Here is a 27,667-nt window from a genome sequence, read left to right as displayed (position 1 = left end):
TGTACGATACTGCACGACTTCGAGACAACAAATCACGCATGGCTTCCCTTTTTGGGTGTCAGTCGACAACAAATGGTTTATACACACTTAAAGTCATGAACCCACCTGGGAATCTGATACCAGTTAAAGCCTGGTGTTTGTTTCTATAATATATCGATCATGAAGTTTATAAAAAGTTGCGAGTATAACAAGAACTCTCGAGTTTTGGAGCGCGCGCGGTAACCAGCTATTTTGTACGTGTGAATGCGGCTAGTTTTCTTACAAACAAACAAACAGACAATCCAACAAATCATGTTTTAATATTCTATCGTTTCTCTTCATCATTTCAATTACGGGTGCTAGGCCATGTGCGCATTGAAGGGAGGGATCGAGTATGAATATATTGCCAGTCGCAATGCTTATTTAGACCGATGATAATAATGATGATGCTGAAAACTTTGAAAGAGATTTCGTGAAGTTGTTGTTGATGGATTGATGACATGGAAAAACGTATTGATAGTGGTGGAAGATATATTGCTTGTGGTGATATTGTATACGATGGTAATACGAGTGATAATCGTGGTGATAAGATGATATCCAGTTGTGAAAAGAAATGATAGTAGTGATGTTTTATGGTCGTGCATGGTAATCTAATAACAGCAATGATGGTAGTGGTGATTGGTTGATATTAAAGGAAACCAAAACCCAAAGACCAATATGGATTGAGTGAACGCAGCAACATTAGCATTATACATCAGCGAAAGTTGAGGAAAATCGGACAATCGATGCAAAGTTTTCGTTTATATATTTTTTTGTGTTGTAATCACTGAATAAAGAGACTACTAGAGACCATGATGGGCAACAATGTAAAGAAAATATGAAGAGAATTCCACCAAAAAAAAAGTCGATAAAATTATACATTCCATCAACTTAATTGATACTGACATAATTCATGTCAAGGGTAGTAATCATCCCCCCTTTACTTTCTGAAAGTGGTTAATCAAATGCTCTTCCAGTACTCAAGAAAAGTGAAAACATATTTGTTTTCTTTGGTTTTCTTTATGTTGTTGCCCACACATGATGTCATGCATCCAGTGGTTCCAACATCCAAACTTAAAAAATTCATAACTTTTGCATCGATTGCCCGATGTGTTCTACTAATGTTGCTGCTTTCACTCAATCCACATTTCTTTTTGGTTTTGGTTTCCTTCAATGATGGTCGTGATGGTAGAGGTGACGATGGTAAGTGATGAGAAGGACTTTAGGGTTGGCAATGATAAAGTGAACATCAAAAAATTATTGATAGAGCAATTCAAATCGTGATACTAGAGCAATTTGCACATGTATGGACTAGGAAAATGAATTGATTTTGATGGAAATAGCACATCTTTTGATTTTTAAATGCCGATCCAAAATGCCTTTGTAAAGCTGATTAAATTAAAATATTTATAGAGAGATTTCATCGATCAAAATCGATGATTACTAGCTCCCCCCCCCCCCTCCCGCAGTTTCTCTTCCCTCCCCCATCTTCATCATGGATGTTATTGCATGAGAATGTAATCAAAAATTAACGTTGATATATAATGAACCTGAACTAAAAAGGAGCCTATACTACGCCTTTCTGAAGCATTGTGAAGTTGGAGAATAAACCCAAATTAAGTCAGGAGTTCATCCATGTTACCCAAGACCAAATGCCCTCTTCAAGTCTGATTTTGTGGGGCTTAATAAACATGATCAATGTTAACAATAGCAATCGCTGCCGACCTAAATATTTGTGAATTTTGTGAATTCTATTGACTCTTTCAACCTCCTCTCAGGGTATGAGAGTAGCAAACAGAGAGTATAAATAACAATATAACAAACCAGTGAATACAATACTCAAAGATTACACATGACACAAAAGATATACAAGATTATAGTGTATATGGGAATACAAATAAAATGAAAAGATATATAGACGTTAATCTACATGTAAATAGCAGATTACAAATTTGACAAAGAAGGTTGCTTCACTAACCTATATACCGCTACGTGTCGCTATGATACGTATATATAATACTTTGATTATGATTTATTCCAAGCTTCAATTAGATTTCCAATTTACTTTTTGCAAGATATTGATGACGACGTCGAGTTTGCATGGATCCTAGCAGGGAGGTGTCCCTGATCCTAGTAACGCAAGTCTCGCGAGACACTAGCAGGAAAAGTGTCAGCAGACGGCGAACAAAACTACAGAAATACCACCTAAGGGAAAGCCGAACGCGATGGCGATGACATGTGAAGTGGAAACACACACAAACACTCACACACGCGCATACACATACCCATACACACAAACCCGTTGTTATGTTTCTGCTTGAAGGACGGCGTCCCATTCTCACATTGTAATCTGATTCTGTGGTTAGCAGACGACCATGCCAATGGTACTCTGTATACTGTGTAACAGTACGAACCCAACGCCTAACCATGGAGGTATACCTCCATGGCCTAACTGTTGAAGTCCACGCACATGCGTACAAAAACCAACTTGTACACTGATAGTCTTTGCTCAAGTGACACTATTGGCAATTTCGACGCGTTAGGGTTACGGAAAAAAAAATCGCAACCCGGAAATAGGGTTACGTTTTGAACGTTACTAATACAGCCAGTGTATACGGTATGCGCTGCGTGTAAAATAGAGGTTTGCTCGAGAAGATCAAGAGGACTGGTATCGACACACATACATTTACATGAGGACTAACTGCGGCAAGAACAACAGCGGAAGAAGTCGCAGGTGCATTTCCTATCGGTATCTCACTGCAATCTCTGAGGATCCTCTCCAAACTTGTAAGTTGATTTGATATTAAAAGTTGGGCAGTGGTATGTGTCGATGCTTGATACTCTCTTGTCTTTTTCGCAAAGTTCTTACTGAGACACTGTCACTGCAGACTCTGGTATTCTCAGTTTCACTCTTGTGTGATGTGCCAAATAAGATCTGTCGTCTAGAGCTCTAATAATATGAAACATACCTAGATTCAGTAAGGACAGTATATAGGGAAGGACTACCAAAGCAGAAGTCGTTGAACTGACCACGGTGTGAATGGCTCGTTAGAATAATTTATGAAAGGTAAGTTAAGTGCGTTTTCGTTTTGACTAAAGTACCATAGTTCAGAGTTTAGCCAGGAACCAGGGAGGGCCGTGGCAAGTAGTAAAAAATCAAGGTGGGGACAAGATTACAAAAGAATATGGCTCAAAATGCACGCCGTTGCTCCCCGCAGCCGGCCGCACGCACAGATCTAGTTAGATACAACCTACTTGTAAAAGCAATTTGTATTAAGTAATTACATTGACTTTCAAGAGCAAATTGTTGTTGCTCATATAGACAGAAAGATCCGTCTGTTCAGAGGAGTCTTTTATTTTTTTGACGTTATTGCTCTCCTCTATAGCAGAGGGGATCCATGAAGCTAGACGCAGTCTCCGCGGAACATATCCTGACGACCAGATACAGACCGATCTTTCAGTCAATTGCTCATACTATTAAAGTTTTACTAGATTACTACTTTTACTAAGTGCACTAAGCATAGACTCCCATGTCCCAGATCGAACAAACAAATCCTCACTTATCAGTTGCTGGTTAAGTTGTGGATCAGATGATACTATTAGTATTCGACAGAGATGAGTTTTTGCGGCATCTTCGTATAAAGTGCACATGAAACTTACACGACAGGAACCCATTTCATAAAAAAGTTGATATGATAGCAATATTGCTGGAATGGCAATTGTCATGGTATTGGTAGTGACAAGAATTAATGCTGCTTCCTGATTGGCTGTTGCTATGGGAATTTGCCATTCCAGCAGGAGTTGCTATCCTCACATCTTTTATGAAACGGGGCTCAGATTTCAAGGCCACTTTTCACTTGTGTTTTAAACGACCTTTCTTCTTGTTCTGGCTAAGTCAATAAGTGCATACTCAACAAACAAATCATTTTGTATGTGTGTGTGTTTGTGTGTGTGTGTGTGCATTTTGTTCATTAGTTTCATTTGCTGCTGTGGTATACTGAATTCAATTCAATATACTGTAAAACGAGAAATGTTCGCGTGCATTTTAATTTCGCGAATTTCGCGAGCGCGAAGATTCGCGAAATTAAAATGTACGCGAAAGTTCTTTTCTACACTATATGCATTGAATACCAGTTCCAGTTCGCGAAAATTTCATGCCGCTAAAAAGGCCGTTGGCTCCAATTCGCGAAAAATTCATGCCGCGAATATATCATGTTTTACAGTACTTTGATACCTAGCTTGAAAGCATCCATTAGAACAACAGACAGTGGTCTTATTCACTGAAATGAATAAACACACTTAAACAAGGAAGTCCAATGGCCATGTACAATTGAGTATATGAATATAAGAACGACCCAAGTCCAATGTTTGGCCAAATTCAGTTTGACATGGGAAATTGTAGCTTATGCATGGACTCATCTTGTGTATAAATGATAAATCCTAATTACCCCCGGAAGTGCCTGAAATAAATGATTTAAATCTTATATGAATGTAAGAATGAAGGACTTGGGTCATTCTTACATTCATGTTATAGCGCCCTCTCTCGTCCTTCTCTCATCTCTATAGCAGAATATCATGTATATGAATCAAAGAACGACCCAAGTCCATATGAATCAAAGAACGACCCAAGTCCATCACACAAAATGGCCTCTCCACAATTAATGTTAATGTTAATTGTCATAATAATATATGTTCTAATTTGTATATACAATGTTGCCATCCCATCATAGTTAAATAGAATATTATTGGACGAACAAAAAAGATATGAAGTTTTTTTTAGTTTACTCGAAATGGTCTTCCATGGACTTGGGTCGTTCTTATATTCATATACTCAATTGAATCATGCAACTCTGCAAAAACAACGACAACAACAACAACATAATTTCATTACAATTTGCAGTTTGATGTTCATTCAAGCTTTGTGGAATCAGGGGGTCGCTTTGATTGGAATATGACTGCTTTTGGTTTTGATTTTTTTTAAAGATGATACAACAATGTAGGCCTATCTGCCTGTATCACAGGTGCTAATACACTGTATGTATCCATGTAGATATCTTGAATTCTGCACTCCCAAAATTGCTCCAAAATCACTGGAAACACTTGATAGCCTATCCACTCGCTCAGAATTTGAACCAAATGGGTTGCCAGGAAGTGTCAATAATGACTTCAACTTTCATGTTGTAGCTCAAAGGCACAGACACACACACAGACACACACACACACACACACACACACACACACACACACACATACACACACACACAGACACACATATTTCTCAACTAACTTCTTTCAGCATGCCATACTGATCTTAAGCTCCTGGTTATTAGCTGGCTAACTTTCAGATTGTGCATTCAACATACACCATGATCGATCGCGAAGAGTGAGTAGTTTCGAGCGACAACATGACCAACTCAGTCAACAATCATCAATTTTTCCTGACAACCAGTTGGATTCAAATTCATGTTAGTGATTGAAAATAAAATTGATGTTAGGCCACCAGATTTCCTAAAAGGTTATCTTTTGATGGTCTGATCGAGCAACTAGGATTCAAAACTTAATGTTAAATGTTTCTCGTTAATTTTGGCCAATAGTTGCATTTTCTTTTCAGGTCACCACAATTTGAAATTTCAAGATGTTGGTTGCCCAAACAGGCCACCATGGGGGGGGGGGGGGGGGGGGGGGGGGGGAAGAGTTAGAGTCGAGCCCAGAATCCAACATACTAGTATACTATACTCTGTCATTCTGTATTCAGTATTGTAAGATTGAGTATTGAAAAACTCGCAAAACTTACGCAAAGTAAATACATGTACATGTACAGTAATATCTCAATGGTTTTGTTGCCATGAGTGATGCACTGTATGCGATTTGTAGATTTTAGTTTTGTGTTTTTATATTTGTTTCCAAAACAGGTGTCTAACAAACAGCCACAGAGGGGAGCATGGGAAAGAGAACGGTGGTGAATGCGTGTGTCACAGACATCGAGAAAAGGAGAGAACCAAGCAAACATTATGTAAGCTTGCTAATATTTGATTTATGGTGCATGTTTGACATCAATTGATTAATCATTGATGGTATGTGCAAAGAAACGCTTTGTGTAGGATGCACATTATATGCAGTATAATTGATATTATAGAAAATGTAATTCTTGTGGAAATATATCTAGAGCAAGAAAATCTAAACAGCTCGGGTACAGTGTGCACTCTTTAGTGTAACCATACAGTTGTAAATACTGACTTGAACTTGTGCAGATGGGTAATGGGTAGATGCAGTGCAAGTTGGGAGTAGAAGTTGTTCCTGATACAATATTTTCAACTTGGTGCTTTTCTACCCTCCCATTTTCTTTGTTTTCCTATTTTGTTTGTAATCAAGTTGAATACTAAATCAATCTTTGAAGGTATGGTTTTGTCCTCGTGGCCGACAGATACTTCATTCATACAAATCTTTTAATTATGTTTTCATTTTATTTTTATCTTAATTCAACGACAGTATTACTTGTTTATTTATAAATGTATATTTCTGTAGGTTTGCTACAGTATTTAAGCTCATTTTTCCCCTCTGTTACTGGTACAACAGACTTCAGTTGAAGATGGACACCTGGGTGAATTTTTACTTTGACACACACACACACACACACACACACACACATACACACACAAAGCAGCTCCAAACAACTGAAACAGCAATCAGATCAAGATATTGCCCAAAATCCAGTGCTAACAGCTTTTGGCATTTGTACATTATTGCTATTTGTCAGCATTATGATCAGCATGTGCATGCTGTTAGGGTTTTGTTCTTACCACATGACCAGGAGTAATTCTCACAACACACAACAAATATTGCCAATTTGCTATTTTGCTGCCTCAGCTGCTCCATTTGAACCTGTGAGGTCATCGCACTTTGATGTTATATGTGATGCAAACAGGATCTCATCATCACACAATGTAGTGTCAAAATTGTCTATTGACAGACCCAAGAGAAAACAGCTTACAATAGATGAAGGGTAGTGCCAGGCAAGGACATGTGTCTGCTGTAATGACATGTGGCAGTATATTCCTCTCTTGTGATGAACATATTCATGTTACAACTATTTCCACCTCAAGAATTCCTACTGGCTCCACAGAAGGATGTACTTGTTGGACACTAAAGGGTCTTTACTTTGAAGATGACTGTCTTTAGTAACAGTACAATGCTGCTCGATGTTTTATGTGTCACAGTCTTCAAGGATTAAGATGATTTCATTTCCTCTCAAAAGAGGTGTTGTAGGAAAATAAATCACTTTTTTATTACAATTCTAAACATCTTTTCCCTCTCTTACAAATGAATCATGGACATGGTACAGTATTACCTGTTCAGAACCCCCCCCCCCCCCACACACACACACACAAAATATGACCCAAGGGTGGTTGTAGATGAGTTCATTTTAACTAGATTTTGTGCATGTGTAATGTGAAGAATATGTTTGCCTGATGGGCAGGTGGTCTGACTGTATAAAAAGGTTTGACTGTATGATCATATAATGAAAGAAGGTAAAAGGAAACAAGTACAATATAACAAGTGTAGGAGAAAAGTTTGCCTAGGCACGTGCTAGATACTTGGACTGAAATTATGTTTAATGGCTACATTCATTGCTCAGGAGAGCTAGGACCATCAGCACAACATGATGATGCAAAACAGGGAAAAATCCAGCCGCATGCACACACACACACACACACCCACACACTCACTCAAACATGAATAATGAACAAAGAAAACCCCAATTTTTCCCCCCAAACCTCCAAACTACTGGTAGAGGCAAAAATAAGCATTGTGGTTACAAACGTTACAGTTACACAAGGATATTCACTGTTTGTTTTCTGACAAAGTGTTTTAGAGCTGGCATGTACAGTAGGTGTGACATTTCATAAAAGAATACATCAAACAAGATACAGTATACTGCAGAACCAGAAATACCAGTGGCATGAAATTTTCATGAATTGGAGCTGACTGCCTTTTTCGCAGCAGTAAGTTTTCATGAATTGCCACTGGCATTCTATGCATAATGTTGCCAAGAGCTTTTGCGTGCATTTTGATTTATAGTGAATCTTGGCTCCTCGAGAAATTCACAAAAAATTTCATGCATCCCAAAATTTTTGGTTTTACAGTACTATGTGAAAATGCGATTCAGATTTGATGCTTTCAGCTATTCTAGTTAACTTTCCCAACCTGATTGTCTTTCCAGGTTTACATTATTCATGTCACATGGTCTGATGGATCTGTTAATGTGATCTACAGGAGGTACAGCACATTCTTTGACCTTCAGGTAAGTAAAGAGAAAAGTGCATTCTGCAGGGATTTATTATACAACAAGAGAATTTAATGCCTTTAACCCTGTACTGCCCGGCTATTTTACAAATTCGGCATCTAGCCAGGTGGCTAATTTTCCCCCATTCCCAAACCTTGGTCATTTATTGGCCAAGTGTGGCCAAACTTGGCACATGTGACATTGTCCCTTCATATATTTTACAAGAATGCATAGTCCAATTCATTCAACTGTACTGCTCATACTGAATTGCATATTTAGTTGTTTGCTACTGGAGCTAACTGTGCTCGGTATAGGGCCTAACTGACAGCACAGTGCCACCTTGTTGTAATGTATCATAATCCCACAAACTATGTCTTGCTGCATATCAGCGAACATTTGAGACAACGCCGTTAGTCTAACTTGGATTTGTTAAAAAATAAAGTTCTTGTGAGGAAATGAAACTCCTAAACTCAATCTCTCAACTGCATGTTCAGCACTGTTGAGGTACTCTTCTCAACACACTCAAGATAACTGTGTATCAACTGCAGTGCTTTACCCATGGAACAGTACATGAAAGTAAACACATTACACTCAATATGATGATGTCGCATCAATGTAAAGGAGAGTGCAGAAAAGAGAAATGTAAACATTTGGGAGGGGGGAAGAAGAAATACCCATTGCATAGATACAAATTTCTACATTTGGAAGAGTTGTCACAGGTAGGCCTATGGTATAGCACAGTAAATGATAATCCAGTTTTTGCAGGAAGACATGAAGTCTCTATAGACACAGATGTCACATTGTCTTCAAAGAAGTAATTTGATCCACCAGATATCCTGTCATTGGTCAAAAGCAGGATCCATTTTAGCTCAGAAGATTGATGATTCCAAAGATCATGCTTCCGGTTCAGCGTGCTGCCAACTTATCAACACCTGGTAACAGGCAGTGTGAGTGTGTGGTGTTTAGAACACTTACGTTGGTACATTGCACCCAGGTCCCATACTCAACCTTGCAGATTTTCAGTTTTTACAGAGGTTTCACTCAGATTTGCAAAATGTCGTCTTTACTGCAAAAATGACAAGAGAGAGAATAAAAAACAAAACAAAACACGTTTTTGTCTGTATTCAAGTAAGTAAACTGTCGTTACAGTACCTTAGGAGAGATTGTGTGTGTGCTGAAATTGGGATCTCAGAACTCACAAGAAACCAAACAAAAATGAAAATCTCATATCACTGTCACACATCTATGTTTGTTAATGGTAAGGAATTTGATACCAGATATTTAATCTATTTTTCTATGATTTTAACCTTCTTTTTTTTTTAACCCGTTGAGGACGAGTTATGAGTATATTCGGGCAAGCGCGTTTATGAAAAATGCAAGTAGTAGCAAAATCAGCCTGTCCTCAACAGGTTAATAACAAAAGAGATTGTCAAATGAAAATTCAAATACTGTACACCCTCATTATTCTGACAATTCTCCTCCAAGTACAATTACACAATCAATTAAATAACTAATTATTTATTTGCAATTACAAGAACCAGTGTATTGCCGGGAACATTGTTGGGAACATGCATGCAGTCCCTCCAATCCTTGAGTGGATGGGGGGCTTGGCTTATTTCCTGAGTAGACCACCATTTTTTTTTTCCTTGAACAAAAATATATCAACTGAATTCCCTTCGCCCTTACATTTAAAAAAGTGACCTTCAAGTACTGGGGAAAAAATCTTTTAATCTTTTAGTGTTGTTTTTTACTTGTATATTTGTTCAACAGTTTAGGAAAATTTTACCCCAAACAAGTTAGTACAAACTGCCTGGGTGCATCCTGAAGAAAGGTGAATGATATCCCCATTCTATGAGAGGCACTGGACAATTCATTCTGCCTGGGTCAGTAGCACAAACTGTTGCTACCTGGTACTGTATGTGCTAATATTCAATGGTGTGACACCCCCTTTGCCATTTTCATGCTAGAATCAGTATTCAGGGTTTGCTATCAGTTCCCAATATTGCCCTATATGCACAAAGTGATCACTTGATTTTGTAACAGGTCTGCTAGTTTTCAAGGCCATGACAAGTTGGTATATAACTGCCAAGAGAATTGTAAAGACAACTTTACAGTCAATTGATAAAGGGCAATATGTGGCCATGCATAACAAAACCAACACAAAGTTGCAAGGCTCAATAATACTCATAATACGTGAGGGCTCAGAATAGGTGAATTGGTCAACATGGTCAATAATTGTTAGTTTTTATGTTTTCTGAAATCTGGTTCTTGTACATAAGTGTGGAATCACAAATTGACTGGGAAATTGTGAATTTTGCAGTTTTTTCTACAATTGTGGAGTAGTATGGTTTTGATATGCATGTTTTACTGGTCCCTTCTTAAACACTTCTAAAACACTTCTTAAACACCCTCTACATGCTCTTCACTTTCAACTCTAATAACTCTTGAAAGGATGCTGATACTGCTTTGAAAGTTAATAGTAGTCATGAAGTGAATGTACTTACAGTGCACATAATTTTAGCCTAATCTGATAATCTTTCCATTGTGGTTACTATGGCATTTTGCATCCTGTATTTTGTCCCATTCAGTGCACAGAGCGTGGCTTGATGAGGATGAATCACTTGCATAGACCCAATATTTAAAAGGCCCTTTCGTCAGTTTAAACACTTATCCAGAGTATGTACTCTTTTTTTGTAATTTAGATACAATGTATGTTAGAAAATCCATTTGTAATGTTTTAATGCATCACTAAAGCTTAGAGTCTGCTCTTTCAGAATCTGCCATTAACTAAAAATTCACATGTCTGGTGACTTTTTGGTGGGTTTGTGATGCAGAGTCACATACAGTGTATGATAGCATAGAATAGAACCTAGTTTGTGAGTCCAGTGAGAGTGAGCTGATGATGCCTTTTCCTGCTAGTAATCAAGAGCAATGCTGTTTGTGCAAAACTCATATTTTCTCCGTAGTTACTCTTTTTGATATCTTTGATTGAAACAAGAGAGCTTGTAAATAGACAGTACTTTCATAATCATAAGATAGATATACAATCCCCCCGTAGGTCCATGCGTGAGATATTCTCTTAAATTTGAATATAGTTTTCTTCTTTATTCTATCTTTGGAAAAGAAGAAAGAAAAGTCAGTTGGACTGCTGAGGTACATAAGGTGCTGCCAGCAGTGAGAAAAGTGATTGGGACAGTTGCACCCATTTCTGTGTTTTCTGCATTATGAATCCTTTTCTTCTTCTTCTTTTTATCCAGGTCAAGATTCTGGGTCAGTTCCCTGATGAAGCTGGAACAAACAACCCCTCTGCCAGGTGTATTCCATTCCTTCCAGGTAATATTTATTCAAAATACAAGATTTTGAAATATATGACACAAGACTTAAATTGTTCCAAGATTTGTGTCTTTCTTTCTTTCTTTCTTTTGGTCAACCTGTAATATAATTAACTTCAATAGATAAAGTGAACTTGTGCAGAGGGATGAAAGTTTCACACTGGGGAAAAAAGTATTAAAGGCATAACTTACCATTTGCAGATGAAGCAAAAATCCAGCATTAGTGCTTTGAAATAGTTCCCAAATTTGAGTTTGGGATAGAAACAACCACACTGTAAAAATTTGAAACCGTATTTCCATAATCAATGTTAAGCATTGTTATAAATAGACAAAATGTGGAGAATAATTCTAATAAAAAAGTTGCCAGACTATTACCATCTACAGTTATGATTTAATGAGAAAAATACTGATATCTCCTTACATTTTAGGCTTTATTGCAAAGATTTTATTTGGTAGGATGTTTTGTGATACAACAGACCTACACATCATGTGTCAAATGTGATATCTTGAACACTTTTTTAAATCACTGTTCCCAAAGGTAAACAGGACCTTTAAAGAAAGATTTTGAGTTAATAAATGTGGAGTACATAAATATGTTTCCACAAAACAGTTATGTAGTCACTACAGCATAATTTCATTATATGCTGAGCAGTGTCATTACTCAGCACCTTGCTCATTAGCCAGTACTTTGTGTACATCAAGATATTGTGAAGTTATTCTTTGTGTTAAATAGTTACTCAACAGATCTATAGAGCACTATTCCCAATTCAAAGCCATCTTTTTCAAATATTTGCCACTATTTGAGGTTAAGGATATATTTTAATGTTCTTGAATTCATGTAAAAACAAGGAGAAGATAATTTGTGAAGATTGTACGCAAGTAGAATTTGTATGAAACTGCATGAGAGACCTGTAAGTTGTAGCACTGGCGTAGCCAGGGGGGGGGGGGGGGGGGGCGATGGGGGCGGTCGCCCCCCCCTAAGATTTGGACCGGGGATTTGGGAGGCGAAAAAAAAAATGCGTGTATACTGTATGCATGCACATGAAGAGGGTCTCCTTTGCAACCTTTCATCACTCAAAGTGTGCACCAGATCGTTGAATTTCAATTCAAAATATGCAAAATTTCTCCCCCTCTGTGCCTCTTTCCCTAGCTAAGTACACTTTTTAGATTTACAAAAATTCTGAATAATTCTGAGTCCACGAGACTTATGTATCTTCCGAAAACTGAAGGTTCCCTCATATGGGGAATTTCCCCTTTTAATCGACCCTTTCCTCCCTCAGTCCCCCCCCCCCCCCATCAGTTTTTTTTTTTGTTTTTGTTTTTTTTTTTGGGGGGGGGGGTGTGATTTTCCAAATGTTGATTCCATCAAATATGCGTATACGAGATATCTCAATTTCAACCTTAAAAAGATAAAAGCTCCATCGGAAGGGAAGGGTGGAGATAACACTCGCCCACGCCTTCTCCCTGCTCCCTCCCCCCCCCCCCCCCCCCCCCGCCATGCAAAGAAGTAGACTGTGGCTATACCCAGATCGCTTTATTTCAATTCTAAAAACGCAAAAGCTCCGCGAGCGGGAGGGGGAATCCCCCTTCCCCTAAGCTCTACCTCACTAGACTTTGTACATACGCACAGATGGTGCACATTCGGAATAAGAGCTAAATTCACACTTTTAACACTTCGATGAAAAAGTATTGCACCAAAAATGTGCACCAGATCACTGAATTTCAGGTCTGAAAACGCAGGGAGGGGATGTGCCCCTATCTACACCCTCGTGTGCATGCTTTTTCTGTTTTATTGCTGAACAGACAGTGTTCATGATATTCAGTGTAAGAATTAATACAAGAAGACTAGTGTATTAAAATGATACCATTTTATAGGCAAATTGTTCAATAATAATCTACACTAATATATATATACTGCTACCTTCAACAAGAGGGACTGTTTCACGTCGATAAAACGCGCAAAAACATGCATCAAATTGCACTATTTGCAAAATCAAAATGCAAAAAGTTCTTACCGTGCCACACCTCCCCCCCCCCTCGCTCGCTCCGCTCGCTCGGGTTCAGTCGCGTTCATGATATTCAGTTAACAGAATTAATACAAGAAGTGTATTTAAATTATACCATTTTATAGGCAAATTGTTCAATAACAATCTACACTAAAATATACTGCTACCTTAAACAAGTGGGACTGTTTCACGTCGATAAAACGCGCAAAAACATGCATCAAATTGCACTATTTGCAAAATCAAAATGCAAAAAGTTCTTACCGTGGGAGGGGGACACCCCCTCCCACACCCTCCCCTCCCCCCTCGCTCGCTTGCTCCGCTCGGGTTCAGTCGCGTTCATGATATTCAGTGAACAGAATTAATACAAGAAGTGTATTTCAATTATACCATTTTATAGGCAAATTGTTCAATAATAATCTATACTAAAATATACTGTGGGACTGTTTCACGTCGATAAAACGCGCAAAAACATGCATCAAATTGCACCATTTGCAAAACCAAAATGCAAAATGTTCTACCGTGGGAGGGGGGACACCCCCTCCCACACCCTCCCCCCCCCCCTCGCTCGCTTGCTCCGCTCGGGTTCAGTCGCGTTCATGATATTCAGTGAAGAGAATTAATACAAGAAGTGTATCTAAATTATACCATTTTATAGGCAAATTGTTCAATATTAATCTAAACTAAAATATACTGCTACCTTAAACAAGTGGGACTGTTTCACGTCAATAAAACGCGCAAAAACATGCATCAAACTGCACCATTTGCAAAATCAAAATGCAAAAAGTTCCTACCGTGGCAGGGGGACACCCCCTCCCACACCCTCCCCTCCCCCCTCGCTCGCTTGCTCCGCTCGGGTTCAGTCGCGTTCATGATATTTAGTGAACAGAATTAATACAAGAAGTGTATTTAAATTATACCATTTTATAGGCAAATTGTTCAATAACAATCTACACTAAAATATACTGCTACCTTAAACAAGTGGGACTGTTTCATGTCGATAAAACGCGCAAAAAAACATGCATCAAATTGCACCATTTGCAAAATCAAAATGCAAAAAGTTCTTACCGTGGGAGGGGGACACCCCCTCCCACACCCTCCCCTCCCCCCTCGCTCGCTTGCTCCGCTCGGGTTCAGTCGCGTTCATGATATTCAGTGAAGAGAATTAATACAAGAAGTGTATTTAAATTATACCATTTTATAGGCAAATTGTTCAATATTAATCTACACTAAAATATACTGCTACCTTAAACAAGTGGTACTGTTTCACGTCGATAAAACGCGCAAAAACATGCATCAAACTGCACCATTTGCAAAATCAAAATGCAAAAAGTTCTTACCGTTGGAGGGGGACACCCCCTCCCACACCCTCCCCTCCCCCCTCGCTCGCTTGCTCCGCTCGGGTTCAGTCGCGTTCATGATATTCAGTGAACAGAATTAATACAAGAAGTGTATTTAAATCATACCATTTTATAAGCAAATTGTTCAATAACAATCTACACTAAAATATACTGCTACCTTAAACAAGTGGGACTGTTTCACATCGATAAAACGCGCAAAAACATGCATCAAATTGCACCATTTACAACATCCAAATGCAAAAAGTTCTTACCATGGGAGGGGGGACACCCCCCTCCCACACCCTCCCCCCCTCGCTCGCTCCGCTCGCTCGGGCTCGGTCGCTTCGCTCCCTCGCAGACTAACCGCCCCCCCTAAGATGAAATCCTGGCTACGCCGTTGGTAAGTCAACCTCTCCCATGTACAATAGCATATATGAGAATAACCAAAATCATCGTTTGGGGGGAAACATAAAAAGAAAAATCACAGCTCCCTTGTCGCGTTGTCATAAAAATGTACCTCCTCTGTTTGTGGATTTCACTGTATCTATGAAAGTCGATGTGGGTAAGGTGTGGGTTTTCTCGACAGCCTGTCAAGTTGACTCCATTTGCCTAGCTAATATCCCTTTCATGCTTATTAAATTTCACCCGAGATTTCCCGGGAACTTTGGGATGATGCTGTAGCATGAGAGCATCATGGATAAACTTTCGGATAGGGCTAAAATGCTGGATGACTTTTCAGAAATCTCACCTTGAACCATCCCGTGTGAATTTGAGGGTTTCCTCCGCAAATTTCTGGGGTGATGCTATAGCGTCAAAGGTATCGTGGGTACCTCTTGGTGAAAAGCAAAGGTCAGCATGCAAACAACATCTTGGTGGCCATTTTGTGCATGTACAACATAACATGTACTTGCACTGCCGAAGAGCAGGCAAGAGAAATTCAAGCAGGAGCTCATTGGCTAACTCTATGATAGAAATGTCTTACAGGTGTTCCCTGTTTGATTCCCAGTTGAATCTCCCAGGTGATCACCCAAGAGGCTAGTGTGAAGTGGGTATCACGTTTACATGAATACTTCCCAGAGACTCCAACTCTCCCACTTGAAATTTAATTTCTCCCGCTTGAAATGATTCCTTACTTAGTGTCATCGTATGTTGAAAAATAAGCCTTAGATAGCACGAGATAACATCCAGAACCCTAAAGCTGGACACCGGCAACAAGGAACTTCGCGCGTAGCGCATCAAGTTGGAGTCTCCTGTTTGCTAGGGGTTTCAGGCGGGAGAATCTCCAGATCAGAAGGTGCTTGGGGTTGGAGTCTCTGACTTCCTAGTAATCAGCACACAATCTTGTTCCATTCCTGTTGATCATGGCGCAATGTATGGTATGCCTGACTACGTTCATTATTTAACCAATCTCCCAGCATTCTAGTTTTACTTGTTTTGTTTGTTTGTTTGTTTGTGTTGCTCCAAGCAGTTTTATTGTGGAAGTCAATGATTCTTATTGCTTCATGTCTCATAAGACTGGTACTAAAGGATTAGGAACTTTATATTTGTAAATATTGAACTGTGTGAGCACATATCAGAATTACATGTATAATGTAAAACACATCCACCAACAAGATGTTATCGTGTGTACCATTAAATGCTTGAATAGATTACCCCTCCATGTATGAATGCCTTTGTCTCCATGAACTCATGTGAATCCCAGGCCCATCATCATTGTGGTTTAGTGCAGTATCTGTATTGTATTTTTATGCCTCCGCCACGAAGTGGTGCCGGAGGCATTATGTTTTCGGGTTGTCCGTCCGTCCGTCCGTCCGTCCGTCCGTCCGTCCGTCCTTCCGTCCGTCCGTCCTTCCGTCCGTCCGTAATGAATTTTGTGGACAGGGTAACTACCAAAACCTTTTGAGGTATCCTAATGAAACTTGGCATGTATGTGTATTAGGGGGTGAAGTTGTGCCTATCAACTTTTGGGTGCACATGCTCAAGGTCAAAGGTCAAAAGGTCAAGGTCAAATGCTTAAAATTTTACTATTTCCCCCATATCTATGCAATGCCTGAAGATATTTTCTTGAAACTTAGTGTATACATGTACTACCCAATTAAGATTCTCTGGTGAAAGTTTGGGGTCATGAGGTCAAAAGGTCAAAGGTCAAAAGGTCAAGTAAAATGTTAAAATTTCACTTTTTTCTCTGTATCTTGGAAATTGTTCAAGGTATCTTCATGGAACATAGTGTATATGCATCTACTGACTGGCAGTGGTTATCTAGGGAATTTAGGGTTCATGGGGTCAAAGGTCAGGGGTCAAAGGTCAAGGGCAATACTTCAAAATCTTACTATTTTCCTTATATTTGTGCAATGCCAGCAGGATATTTTTTTTTTTTAAAACTTGATGTATGCATGTCTAACCCAATAGAGATTCTCTGGGATTTTTTTTTTGCCAAGAAGGTCAAAGGTCAAAGATCAAGTGAACGTGCTGAACTTACTTTTTTCTCCATATCTCGGAAGTGGCTCAAGTTATCTTGAAACTTAGTACATGCTGAATTTATGTATGTTCTGCCTGACAGTGCTTCTCTTATAAATCAAAGGCCAGATGAAAATGATAACAATTTACTGTTCAATACAGAAATTGCGCTTTTTCTCCATACCTTGAAAATTACTCAGTGCACAAACTTATGAAATGGTCAAAGTCAAGTTAAAGTTCTTAAATCCCCAAATACATGCTCTCCTATTCATCCAATTAAACGTAGGTCAAGGAAGGTAAACATTCAATACATTTGTGACAAACATGTCATTTTAATATTTTGCCAATTTTGTGAAAATGTAATCACACATTGTCCACATGTACTATAGACCTATTAGGAGAATCATGCATTATGGCGGAGGCATACATTTCTAGTCGCTATTCATTGCTGGTGTCTCGTTAGGAAGAGTAAACAAAATCTCTTCACATTGGAGGCCTCTTTTGTTCAACAAATACCAACTATTTATTTTGGTTGGAAGATTTTTGTGCTGTAAGTCCCTTCTATTAATACTTGCTGATTCTCATATTTTGGCGAGACACCTTAGACAAATAAAGTTCCTATTTCTCTCACAAGTCGGAAAAGTTCTGCAATGTTTCTGATATTTGTGCAGATTGAATGAATTTACCCAGTTCCATGTAATCTTTCTCCAATTAAAAGGGATGATATAGTATTGGTTAAAATGAGGATTGAGTTTGTAACTTTTTGCAAGATAGTAATCAAAGCAAAATAAAGTGATCCTAATGTAAGTTGGATCCTACCTTTTACTAGGATCCCTTTATCTCAGCTATTTCAAAACCAATTTTCATCAAATAACCTTTGAATCCGTCTTAGAATTACATGCTCTTTCATATTCCATAAGAAGTTTCCTGTTATCTCACAAAAACAAGTTGAAAACCTGAAGCGGCATCTCAACCAAAACTATACCATCCCCTTTAGACATGCAGAGAAATCCAGAAGTGTTCTGCTGATGATGAGGTAATGATTTCAGCAGCAATATTCCCCCAGGACTCAATGGGTTGATCTGATACTCTAAAGTGAAAATTTTCATGCTAGTAGTTTCTCATACTTTGCCTGGTAAATAAACATTTTGAATGTTTTTATTTCCACAGAATCAAAATATTCTACACACTAATATTATGTTTGGCTAGGTATTTCTTTTTTTTTTGTATTTTTTTTTGTGTGTGGCAAAAATCAGCATGCTCCTATTTTGTGCTAGTTTCATGAAAATGAAAATAGTTTCACAAAAGTTGCCACTTTTACAATAAATCTTACTGTCAAAGTCAAGCTAATTACATCATGTGTAAAATGAAAAAACAAAATAACAACTGAAAAAGACAAACAAAACAAGGAAATAGAACAAAAGATTTAGAGCAAGTTTGTTTCAAACCTAGTGTAGAATTATATTTCTGTTTTTCTCCGTTCATTAAGATGTTTGCCAGAGGAAAATGAATTGCCATAATTCTTGATGAATTTTCGCTTGGCATCTCATGAAAAAGGGGAATGAAGGCAAACTCCCAAGTCGCAATTACCATTCATCATGAAAGGTCATTTGTCTACCATAGACAGTTATTAGTGCATGTGCACTGATTCATGCAACTAAACCATTGTACTGTAAAAAAAAAAGTGATGCATTACAAGGATTGATTATTTCCACACATAGCAGGTACGCAAAAATATCCAGTGAAATAATCTTTGATCAAGAGATTTTAAAAAAAAAAAATCTTACAGTGTATGTTGTGCCTCATTGAAAATTGGAGAAGGGTGAAACGAGCAATTTGGGGGTTTCTTTTTCATTATGAGGCACTTTTTCAAGCATGCATTTTTAAAATAGTTTCATTATATTTATTTTTTGTATTTATTTATTTTTTGTGGGGGGTCTGAGGTAATGATGTGCCAATCATATGAATGTATCCAACGTAATGGATGCTTACTCATTGAATGTACCTAGTGACTCAAGGAGAATGAAAAGAGGAAAAGTCTTGTGTTATATTTGGTGCCTTAGAATACACAGTCTGTCAATCATACAGCTTCTAGATTATCTCTCAGGTTAAGCATGTGGCTATGGACATTAGTTGCCATGAAACTGCCTATCAAACCAGGCGTGAGTAAGTCCATTCTTATTTTACAGTTAGTGTTTTTTTATATATAGTGAACATGAATTGAATCTCTTCTTCAGGTAGTGAGGAACATGATTCAAACATCTCATGACTTAAACTTGTAGTCTGAAGTAGAATGTTAAAGGGTATGTAAAGTTCTGGTCGAGGTGAGGACTTAGCTTTGAACGTTTTGCTAGATATTCAGAAACCACTCTATGAGATGTCAAAGAGCATGCAATTCTAAGGGGTATCAAAAGTTTATTTGATGAAAATCGGTTTTGAAATGGCTGAGATATCCAAAAACAAGGTGAAGCAAAGAAATCCTTATAAAAAGCATGGCCTGTCGCCTTTTATTATTATATTTTTTTTTTTGGATATCTCAGCCATTTGAAAACCAATTTTCATCAAATAAACATTGAATCCTTCTTAAAATTACATGCTTTTTCATATTTCATAGGATGTTTCTCATTATCTCACTTAGGAATGTTCAAAACATGAATCCCCACCTCAACCAGTATTGTAAGTCCCTTTAAGGGCTTTGACTTAGGAGATGTGGTGCTGGGGGCAACTAAAAGCAAGTTTGAGGTCGCCAAAATACACAAAACATGATTGTGTTAGCATGCAAATTCAAAAGCTTCTGGATTGAAGCATGCAATAAAAAAAGAAAAGAAAGGAAAGCGAGAAATATTGTATTACTGCAGTTTACTTAGAGGAAATTGAATGTTCAGTTATTATTTCATGGTCCTACTCTGTGCCCTGACAACTGTCATCATAACCAGGAAGAAAACAGCTGGCAAGCTCCTTTGGTGCCTCTAGTCACATCCAGCGCTGAACAAAAATGTGCAATTTCTATTTTAGTGTACAATTTCCATTTTATGTGTACAATGTATGTGGAACCCCAAACTCCTGAGCTGCTTGTTGTATTCAGTGAGCAATACAAAGTACTGATGCTTTCTTTGCATACTTTCTTTTAAAAAGCAATCATCATTCCTTCTTTAAACCTTGCATCTCGGAAAAAAAAATCAATTATGTTCTGGCAATGGCAACCCCTATAGTAATTCAGATTTGAATTGTATCACATACTTGCTGCATTTTCAATGTACAGTTTTGTCATTATGATTTTTAATATGTACCTGCAACTGTAACTGTACTTTACTTGAGGGGAAAAGAAGATGAAGGAGGTGAAGAAGGAGGAAAAGAGATTGCAATTAGATGAGAAGAAGAAGAAGAAGAGAAAGAAAGAGAAAAAAGAGAAATTGAGGGGAAAGGAAATGCAATAGGAGAAGAAGAAGGAGCAGGAGAAGAAAAATAAGAAAGAGAAGGGAAAATGTAAGAGGAAGAGGAAAAGAAGAAAGATAAGGGAAAGAGTAGTAAAGGAAGAAAAATCTTTCAGACAGCTCTCAAGCTGGTTAAATTCCTTCTAAGAATTTGCCAAGTTGAATTAGCCACTGTTGCAAGCTTTGCATTCAAAGTAAGTTGCAGGCCTTGACTCTCACTCAAAAATGTCCCTGGATTGGAAATTTAAGTACTAACCGCCGTGTCAAAAACCATTTGCTCTTGTCACTGTGTCCCTGTGTGTCATGACTTGTCTTTTTGCTGATGTGGTTTAGCTGCAAAAGATTCCACGAACAGATACGCACCAGGATATCCTCAATTTGATGTTGATACATTAAAGAAAGTGATGAATCATTTTAGTAGTAGGAAATAATCAATATTTCATAGGTACTGATCATATTTTTTTTTTTCAGAAATACTGTAGAGGCTACAGGCCATGCTGTGGATAATTAACTGAAAGTCCTCCCAAAATGTGCACAAATTTTGTCATTACACTCAGTGGTATTATCTTCTTTTTTAATCTATTTTTATTTCCAGGATGAATAGCGTTTTCAGTAAAAGACTGATTTTCAAAGGGGTTTGTACACATTAAAAAAAAAATGGTGCAGAGGTACCATAGCAAATGGAAATTACATAAAAGACTATAAACAACAAAACAACACAATTCAATACAAAATACTAAACATATTACATGTATGCACGACTGCATATCCTATACCGAAGCGTGCAAAGCATCCTAGAAAATCGTGAAATTATAATATATGTGTATTCAAATAATCAATCATAATTATTCAATGGGTATAACAACCAAAAGATATCTACTTCAAAACACAATCTAAAACAAATTACATGTTCTGTTAAAAAGTACAAATTTTTCATTTGATCAAATGTAATGTGGTAGGTTATGGAATATTCCAACAGAATATATAAAAGAGAATTTATTTCTTAATAGTTTGTAATTGGTTTGTACTGAGATACATGTCAGATGATAACTGCACAATTCAAATACACTGTTACACTTGGGTATTACTATAGGGGTGACTTTTGTAGTCTTCCATTCAGTTGGAACAATTCCATGTTTTAATAATAAATTCATGACATACGTTTGACATTACACAATGAGTCTGGCTACAAGTTTGATGGCCTTTGGTGGTATATTATCTGAACCAGTAGACTTGTTTATTGAGACATAATGAAAAAAAAAATCATTGGCTCACTTTCTGCAACCTGATTACATTTGAATTTTGATTTTTCAGGCTTGCCAAGATATCTTTCAGATTTATCCTCAAAATTTATGTTGACTCTTTGATTTACCAAATTTGTTGTGGTAAAACATTGATTGAATAAATCAGCAAACTCCCTTTCATCTTTAATTACATTATTTTTAACTTGAACAGAATATACATTTGGATCACGACGTTTGTTTGGAATCACAGACCGTAAGGTTTTCCACATCTTTTCACTGTCACCAGAATTCTTGCATTTCGTAATCCATGCGCCCTCGTTTTGGTTCAAATGCCACAGATAAATACACATTGAATACGGTAGTGCATTTCTTTTGTGGAAATGAGTCTACAACACCCAAGCATGCCATGGATAGCTACATCCAAGCTTGGCTAGACAAATCCAGAATTGTGGTTCTTGAGTTATCACATGTGGGTTTGTTAAATATTTCTTTAATCGGTCAGCTTTCATTCTTAACTCACTTACTACGTGTGCCACCTAGGAAACAGCGGGTGTTGATGTATTAGTAGCAGTATGCCTTACTGCCTTTAGTACATAACCTCTCTGGTTGACCCAGAATTGGGAAATACAGGCCTTTCACGGTATGGACTTTGATGGCGCATGGATTGTGAATTGCTTTCAATGCTGCTTTGAATATACACACACTGTACTCAATTTTTAGCTGATGAAGGTTACTGTTAACTTGATTTCTTTATTTGCAATAACTGTCAGAACCACTGGGAATATTGTAAGCATTTAGCTTTCTTTTTCAAAGAATCTCTGTGCTTCATCATATCCTTTTAACCTCTTTGTTTAACCAGGGGATGTCATTACTTTGCTTAACTTGCTTCATTCTCCGTGGACCATACATATCTAGAATCGGGTGAAATCTACCTATAAACTTGTCCTAAACCAATTCAGTATTTTCCTGGTACACACATGGATTGACACTAACTCATTTTTTCTGCTAGCCCAATGTGACCCTGTCAGACACTCGGTTTTTCATTTTTTCTTTTTTTTTGTCTTTTTGCTGGTCTGAAAAATAAAGAAAAAGTTATAAAAAAAGACTTGTGAGCTAATTTAGACTTTTTATGGCTTTGTGTTAATTCCCCTGTGATCAGTAATTCTAACACGACGGTAATCGACGGTAATCACTACACACCAGCTATGCATGTGCCAATGTGGGAAATTTGTGCTGGTGTTGGCACTTACAAGTTCTTCATATTTAAATGGGCCAAGTGCTTTTGGTATGGTTATGGTGAATGTTTTGTGTTCGACAAAAAAATCATCATATTTTGTCTTCTATGAGCACAAAACAAATGACTCTTTATCGCCAAATGTTCTAATTTGTAATTTAGTATTCTGAGCAATTGCACAGTTCAGAGGAGAAGTTCCTTCGAATTTCGACAAGTAATATGCAGTTCTGCTGAGCGTGAGACGGCAAGAAGCTTCGATTTGAAATCATCATGGTCACGCTGCCTGGCTGCTCTCACTGTCATACTCCACGTGGCACTGACCACAGTGTGGCTTAGTAATATTTTTAGTTGCAGCATATGAGACTTTCTTATTCTTCTTGTAGCATGTGATTTGATTTTTGTCATGAAGTGATAAATCAATCCTTCTGTAAGGTTGAGTGAACATTCATGACACACCAATCATCTCTTCAATCTTTGTCTTGTAGGGCAAGGAAAAATAAATAGTATGATGTTTGCAAAGGTTCCTAAAGGTCTTTGACTAACAGACTAGTTCCAGACATTGTTGCTGTTTCCAGGCTACTCACATGCTGTTTATGACCTTTTCTGGTGCAGTTGGCTGGTAATGGGGCCAAATTTGTAAATACTAGTACTGGATATTATGGTTCCTTGTAATGGTAAACTGATTTTTTTCCCCCCCTTTTTTTGCAGCTCATGTGCCAAAACTAATTAGCGCTACCTTCAAATCATAATTGTATGTGTAATCTCTTCTGATTCTGTCTTAGTCATGCCAACTGAACAAATGGTCAGTTTTTATATCAAAATATGAATATATAATGTGAAGGTGGTTTGGCCACATATGTATACGTGATGTGTGTTGCATTGTAAGTATAGTCGTGATGATGGAAAAGGGCTGCTAGCGGACATTGCAGTTGTTCGCTTATTGGCTCATATTGCTGTGAAGCTTTCGACCCTTTTACAGGTCTTCGTCAATGCTTGGGACGTGAACATAACAAAAAGGAACCAATTTGCAAACACTTGAACAGATATATATACAATTGTAATAGAATATGTGTATATATCTAACAGCTAAGTTGTACATCAAAGAAGAGTTTCTTGATTTCCACGTAGTATACATGTATGTTGGACTCAAGTTTGAAGCATTTTGCAAGTCTAAGCTTGCATAACAAATATAAAGAGAAAAATCAGTGCACCATGATCGTATCAGGTCAGGCTTTTTTTTCTTTTCTTTTTTTGGTGGTGATATAATTTGAATTTTTATCACAGCATCATGTACTCATGAGTTGATTTATTTAAATATTGAAATGTGATCATTACATGATCATATAAGCAATGATATCATCAACAATAATTGCGTTAATCAAGAGGAAAGTACTTAATACATTAGACATGGCTCGACACTAACTTTTTTGTTTGGTGGCCCGATGGGGCCACCAAAATCCTCAATTTCAAATTTTTGGTGGCCCGAGAGAAAAATTTGGTGTCCTGAAAAAAGAAACCATAAAAAACATTAAAAGTCCTTTTTTTTTAATGAGTCAAATATTCAAGTTTTATGATAGTAAGAATTAGAAGTTGGACATATCTACTCATAAATAAACTTCAACAAACTTGCAACACTCACTCTCGGGCACTCATTCAGTCTTTTTCATCCATCCTTTAAACAAATTTAACAGCTAATTTCCGGCGCAAAAAGTTACAAATTTATTGACATACTTTTCAAAAAATTTTGGTGGCCCGAGGCGGGCCACCAAATTTGCCCTTTTTTAAAATTTGGTGGCCCGACTTTCATTTTTGGTGGCCGCGGGCCACCGGGCCACGGGGCCACGGGGCCACCGTTAGTGTCGAGCCCTGCATTAGATATGAATTTTCATCACCACTAAATGTGTAGTAATGTATAGTTCACAGATGTTGTTGGTTATTTTGTGTGTATTATATGTTTGACAATACAATTCCTTTCTTTTCCCTTTTTTGTATTTGTCATGCTGGTCATCCTCAGGAAAAATTCTGTTTGGGAGAAGCCATGTTCGTGAAGTAGCATTGAAAAGATTAAAACCTTTGGACGAATATTGTCAGGTAAGTTCAGACAACTTCACAGTAGTGTAGCTCTCAAGAAAAGCACTGAAAATGCCCATTACATATGGTAGCCCTGTGGGTACTTGGCCAAGTCTATCTGGAGCCCTAAATCTGGTGTGAAAAAGACTGAATTTGATACTTATACCATGTCAGGAGGCAAGAAAGCTTTTGGGGTACTTGGTTTAAAGTGACCAACTGGAAAAAAAAAAGGACATATTGATTCAGATAGGCTGATACAGATTATTTTGGAAGTATATTTGACATTGCAAATGATTGCAAGAAACAAAAAAAAACCCCCAAAAAACAAACAAGAGATATAAACTTTTATCTGATATTTGATATGTTGAAGCCAGCCATCTTCTGACATCATCATTGTCATTGCCATGTTTTATGGAAGTAGTGCAGTCTGTCAACAATGCAGTACGCAAGAGAACAGAATTGTATGAATACTGAAGTAAAGAACCTCAAATGAGCCTCTTATTTTAATGTTTGTTTGTGTAATTGTTTCTTTCCTAAAGAGTTAGTGATTTGAATTCAAAAAAATTACCTGATCCACTAGGCAATTGCTTTAAGAAAGAATTACAACACAGTGACCAGATGATTTCCTTCTTTTCTGCCCTAACCAAATAAACAAGGTAATTCTGGTTGTTGTTGTTTTATAGCAGAGGAAGGACTGTTTATTATGTTAGTATAATGTTTATGCATGAAGGAAGATCCAGGACTTGTCTTGATACAACTCAGCAACTAAAACATTTTGCATGAGAAGTAAACTACTTGGACAATCTTGTCTGTGACAAGAGACAAAATAAATTTATTGATCTGAAGGTGGTGGACTGATGTTGGCATATATATGGTTCTTTCATGGCAGATTTGACTGTGACATCATCATCATTCTAATATGCAAGATACAGACACACTATTGTGCTAAGGTGTTTAACATGTGTTCTTTTGTAATTCTGAACTTTTGTAGGCAAGGATCCTTGTGTAGCATTTTATTTCTATTTCTTCCCAATAGAATGATGCAAATAGAATAAAATGGGTCATAAAATGATTACTGGATATAAAAACAGGAAAACTACACAGACAGTCAAAAAGTCTACATCACTGTGTACCGGTGTCAGAAGTTGAGCAAAAACTGCTAGTAAACCACAGTGTATTCTTTCCTCTATCAAGGTAACAGAGAAGGACTTGTTATGTAATTGCTCGCCTTGTGTATCTAAATGAACTCTGCCCAAAGTTCGGAATCTCATAGCTCGCTAGATGACATGTGTAAAGTAGACTTCCTGGTGAGAGAGGGGCAATAACTTGACGCAAAGGATAAACTATGAAGGGACACACTGATGAATGCAAAATGGGTGCAATATGAAATCCATCCTTGGGCATTATATATCTAGAATGAATTTAGAACATGAATGTAATGCAAACATGCAAACATGTCATATTTTGGATTTTATGTACTTTCTCTTCCTTGACTTGCACAGATAGGGGAATTCCCATTGCAGATCATTGGCTTTGTGTATGTGCCTTTGTTTACTGAATTGATTCATGATTACACAGTAATGCATTTTGGGGGATTTTTTTTTTTTTTTGGGGGGGGGTGGGGGTTGTTTTATGTTGCAACTAGGGAATATATTGAAAAAAATGGAAAGATATGCAGGCTGATTGTACTTGTGTCAATTTGAATGGTTGAGATGGTACCATTGACTTATCATTTCCTTTTTCTTCTTTTTTTAAGGCAATATATATGCTTTGACAATTGAACAAAAAATCCATTTATCTTCTGTGATAAATAGTAATGATGATGGTAATGATGATAGTACTTAGTAATGATGAATGTAACAATATTCTTATTTTTTATTATTATTATGATGATGATTATGATTATGATTACGTATTGAAATGAAAGACTCTTTCTCATGGCAGACAATGAATATTTGCTGAGTCAAACAATCCCATGCCTGCAATTTGGGAGAAAAATTTTAGTCAAACTACCCTTAATCTTTACTTTCATTATGAAGTATGGTTTAAAAAAATTTTATTTCAAGTACATTGCAGTTCTTCATAGAGAATTCATCCCAACAACCTTGAGAATAGGAATTTTCCTGCTGCCCTGTTTTGTCTGCACAATGTTGTGTTTAGGGTTGTTTTTTTTTCACTGTTTGTGAGATTGATACGTTGTAGATCAGTCTGTTATGTCACAATGTCACCCACTTTCTCTAAACTATGCAAA

The 27,667-nt window shown here is 37.5% G+C and overlaps 1 protein-coding gene across 1 annotated transcript in view; it reads left to right on the top strand.

Annotated features, from left to right (window-relative positions):
• The first annotated feature begins 2,673 nt into the window (after positions 1 to 2,673).
• LOC139745386 (SH3 and PX domain-containing protein 2A-like) overlaps positions 2,674 to 27,667 on the top strand; it is a 71,781-nt gene continuing 46,787 nt past the window's right edge. The window contains exons 1-5 of the mRNA XM_071655780.1: positions 2,674 to 2,805; positions 5,931 to 6,031; positions 8,240 to 8,320; positions 11,560 to 11,635; positions 25,361 to 25,437. Of these exons, the coding sequence (XP_071511881.1) occupies positions 5,960 to 6,031; positions 8,240 to 8,320; positions 11,560 to 11,635; positions 25,361 to 25,437 (306 nt within the window). The 5' untranslated portion in view covers positions 2,674 to 2,805; positions 5,931 to 5,959. The remainder of the gene's footprint in view (positions 2,806 to 5,930; positions 6,032 to 8,239; positions 8,321 to 11,559; positions 11,636 to 25,360; positions 25,438 to 27,667) is intronic.

The sequence above is a fragment of the Diadema antillarum genome, unplaced genomic scaffold (genome assembly GCF_040938485.1).
Source record: "Diadema antillarum isolate AM-2024a unplaced genomic scaffold, OU_Dant_1.0 seq00001262_RagTag, whole genome shotgun sequence".
Taxonomy (NCBI): Eukaryota; Metazoa; Echinodermata; class Echinoidea; order Diadematoida; family Diadematidae; genus Diadema; species Diadema antillarum.
Note: the sequence above shows the minus strand (reverse complement) of the source record. Positions and strands in the feature narration are given on the sequence as shown.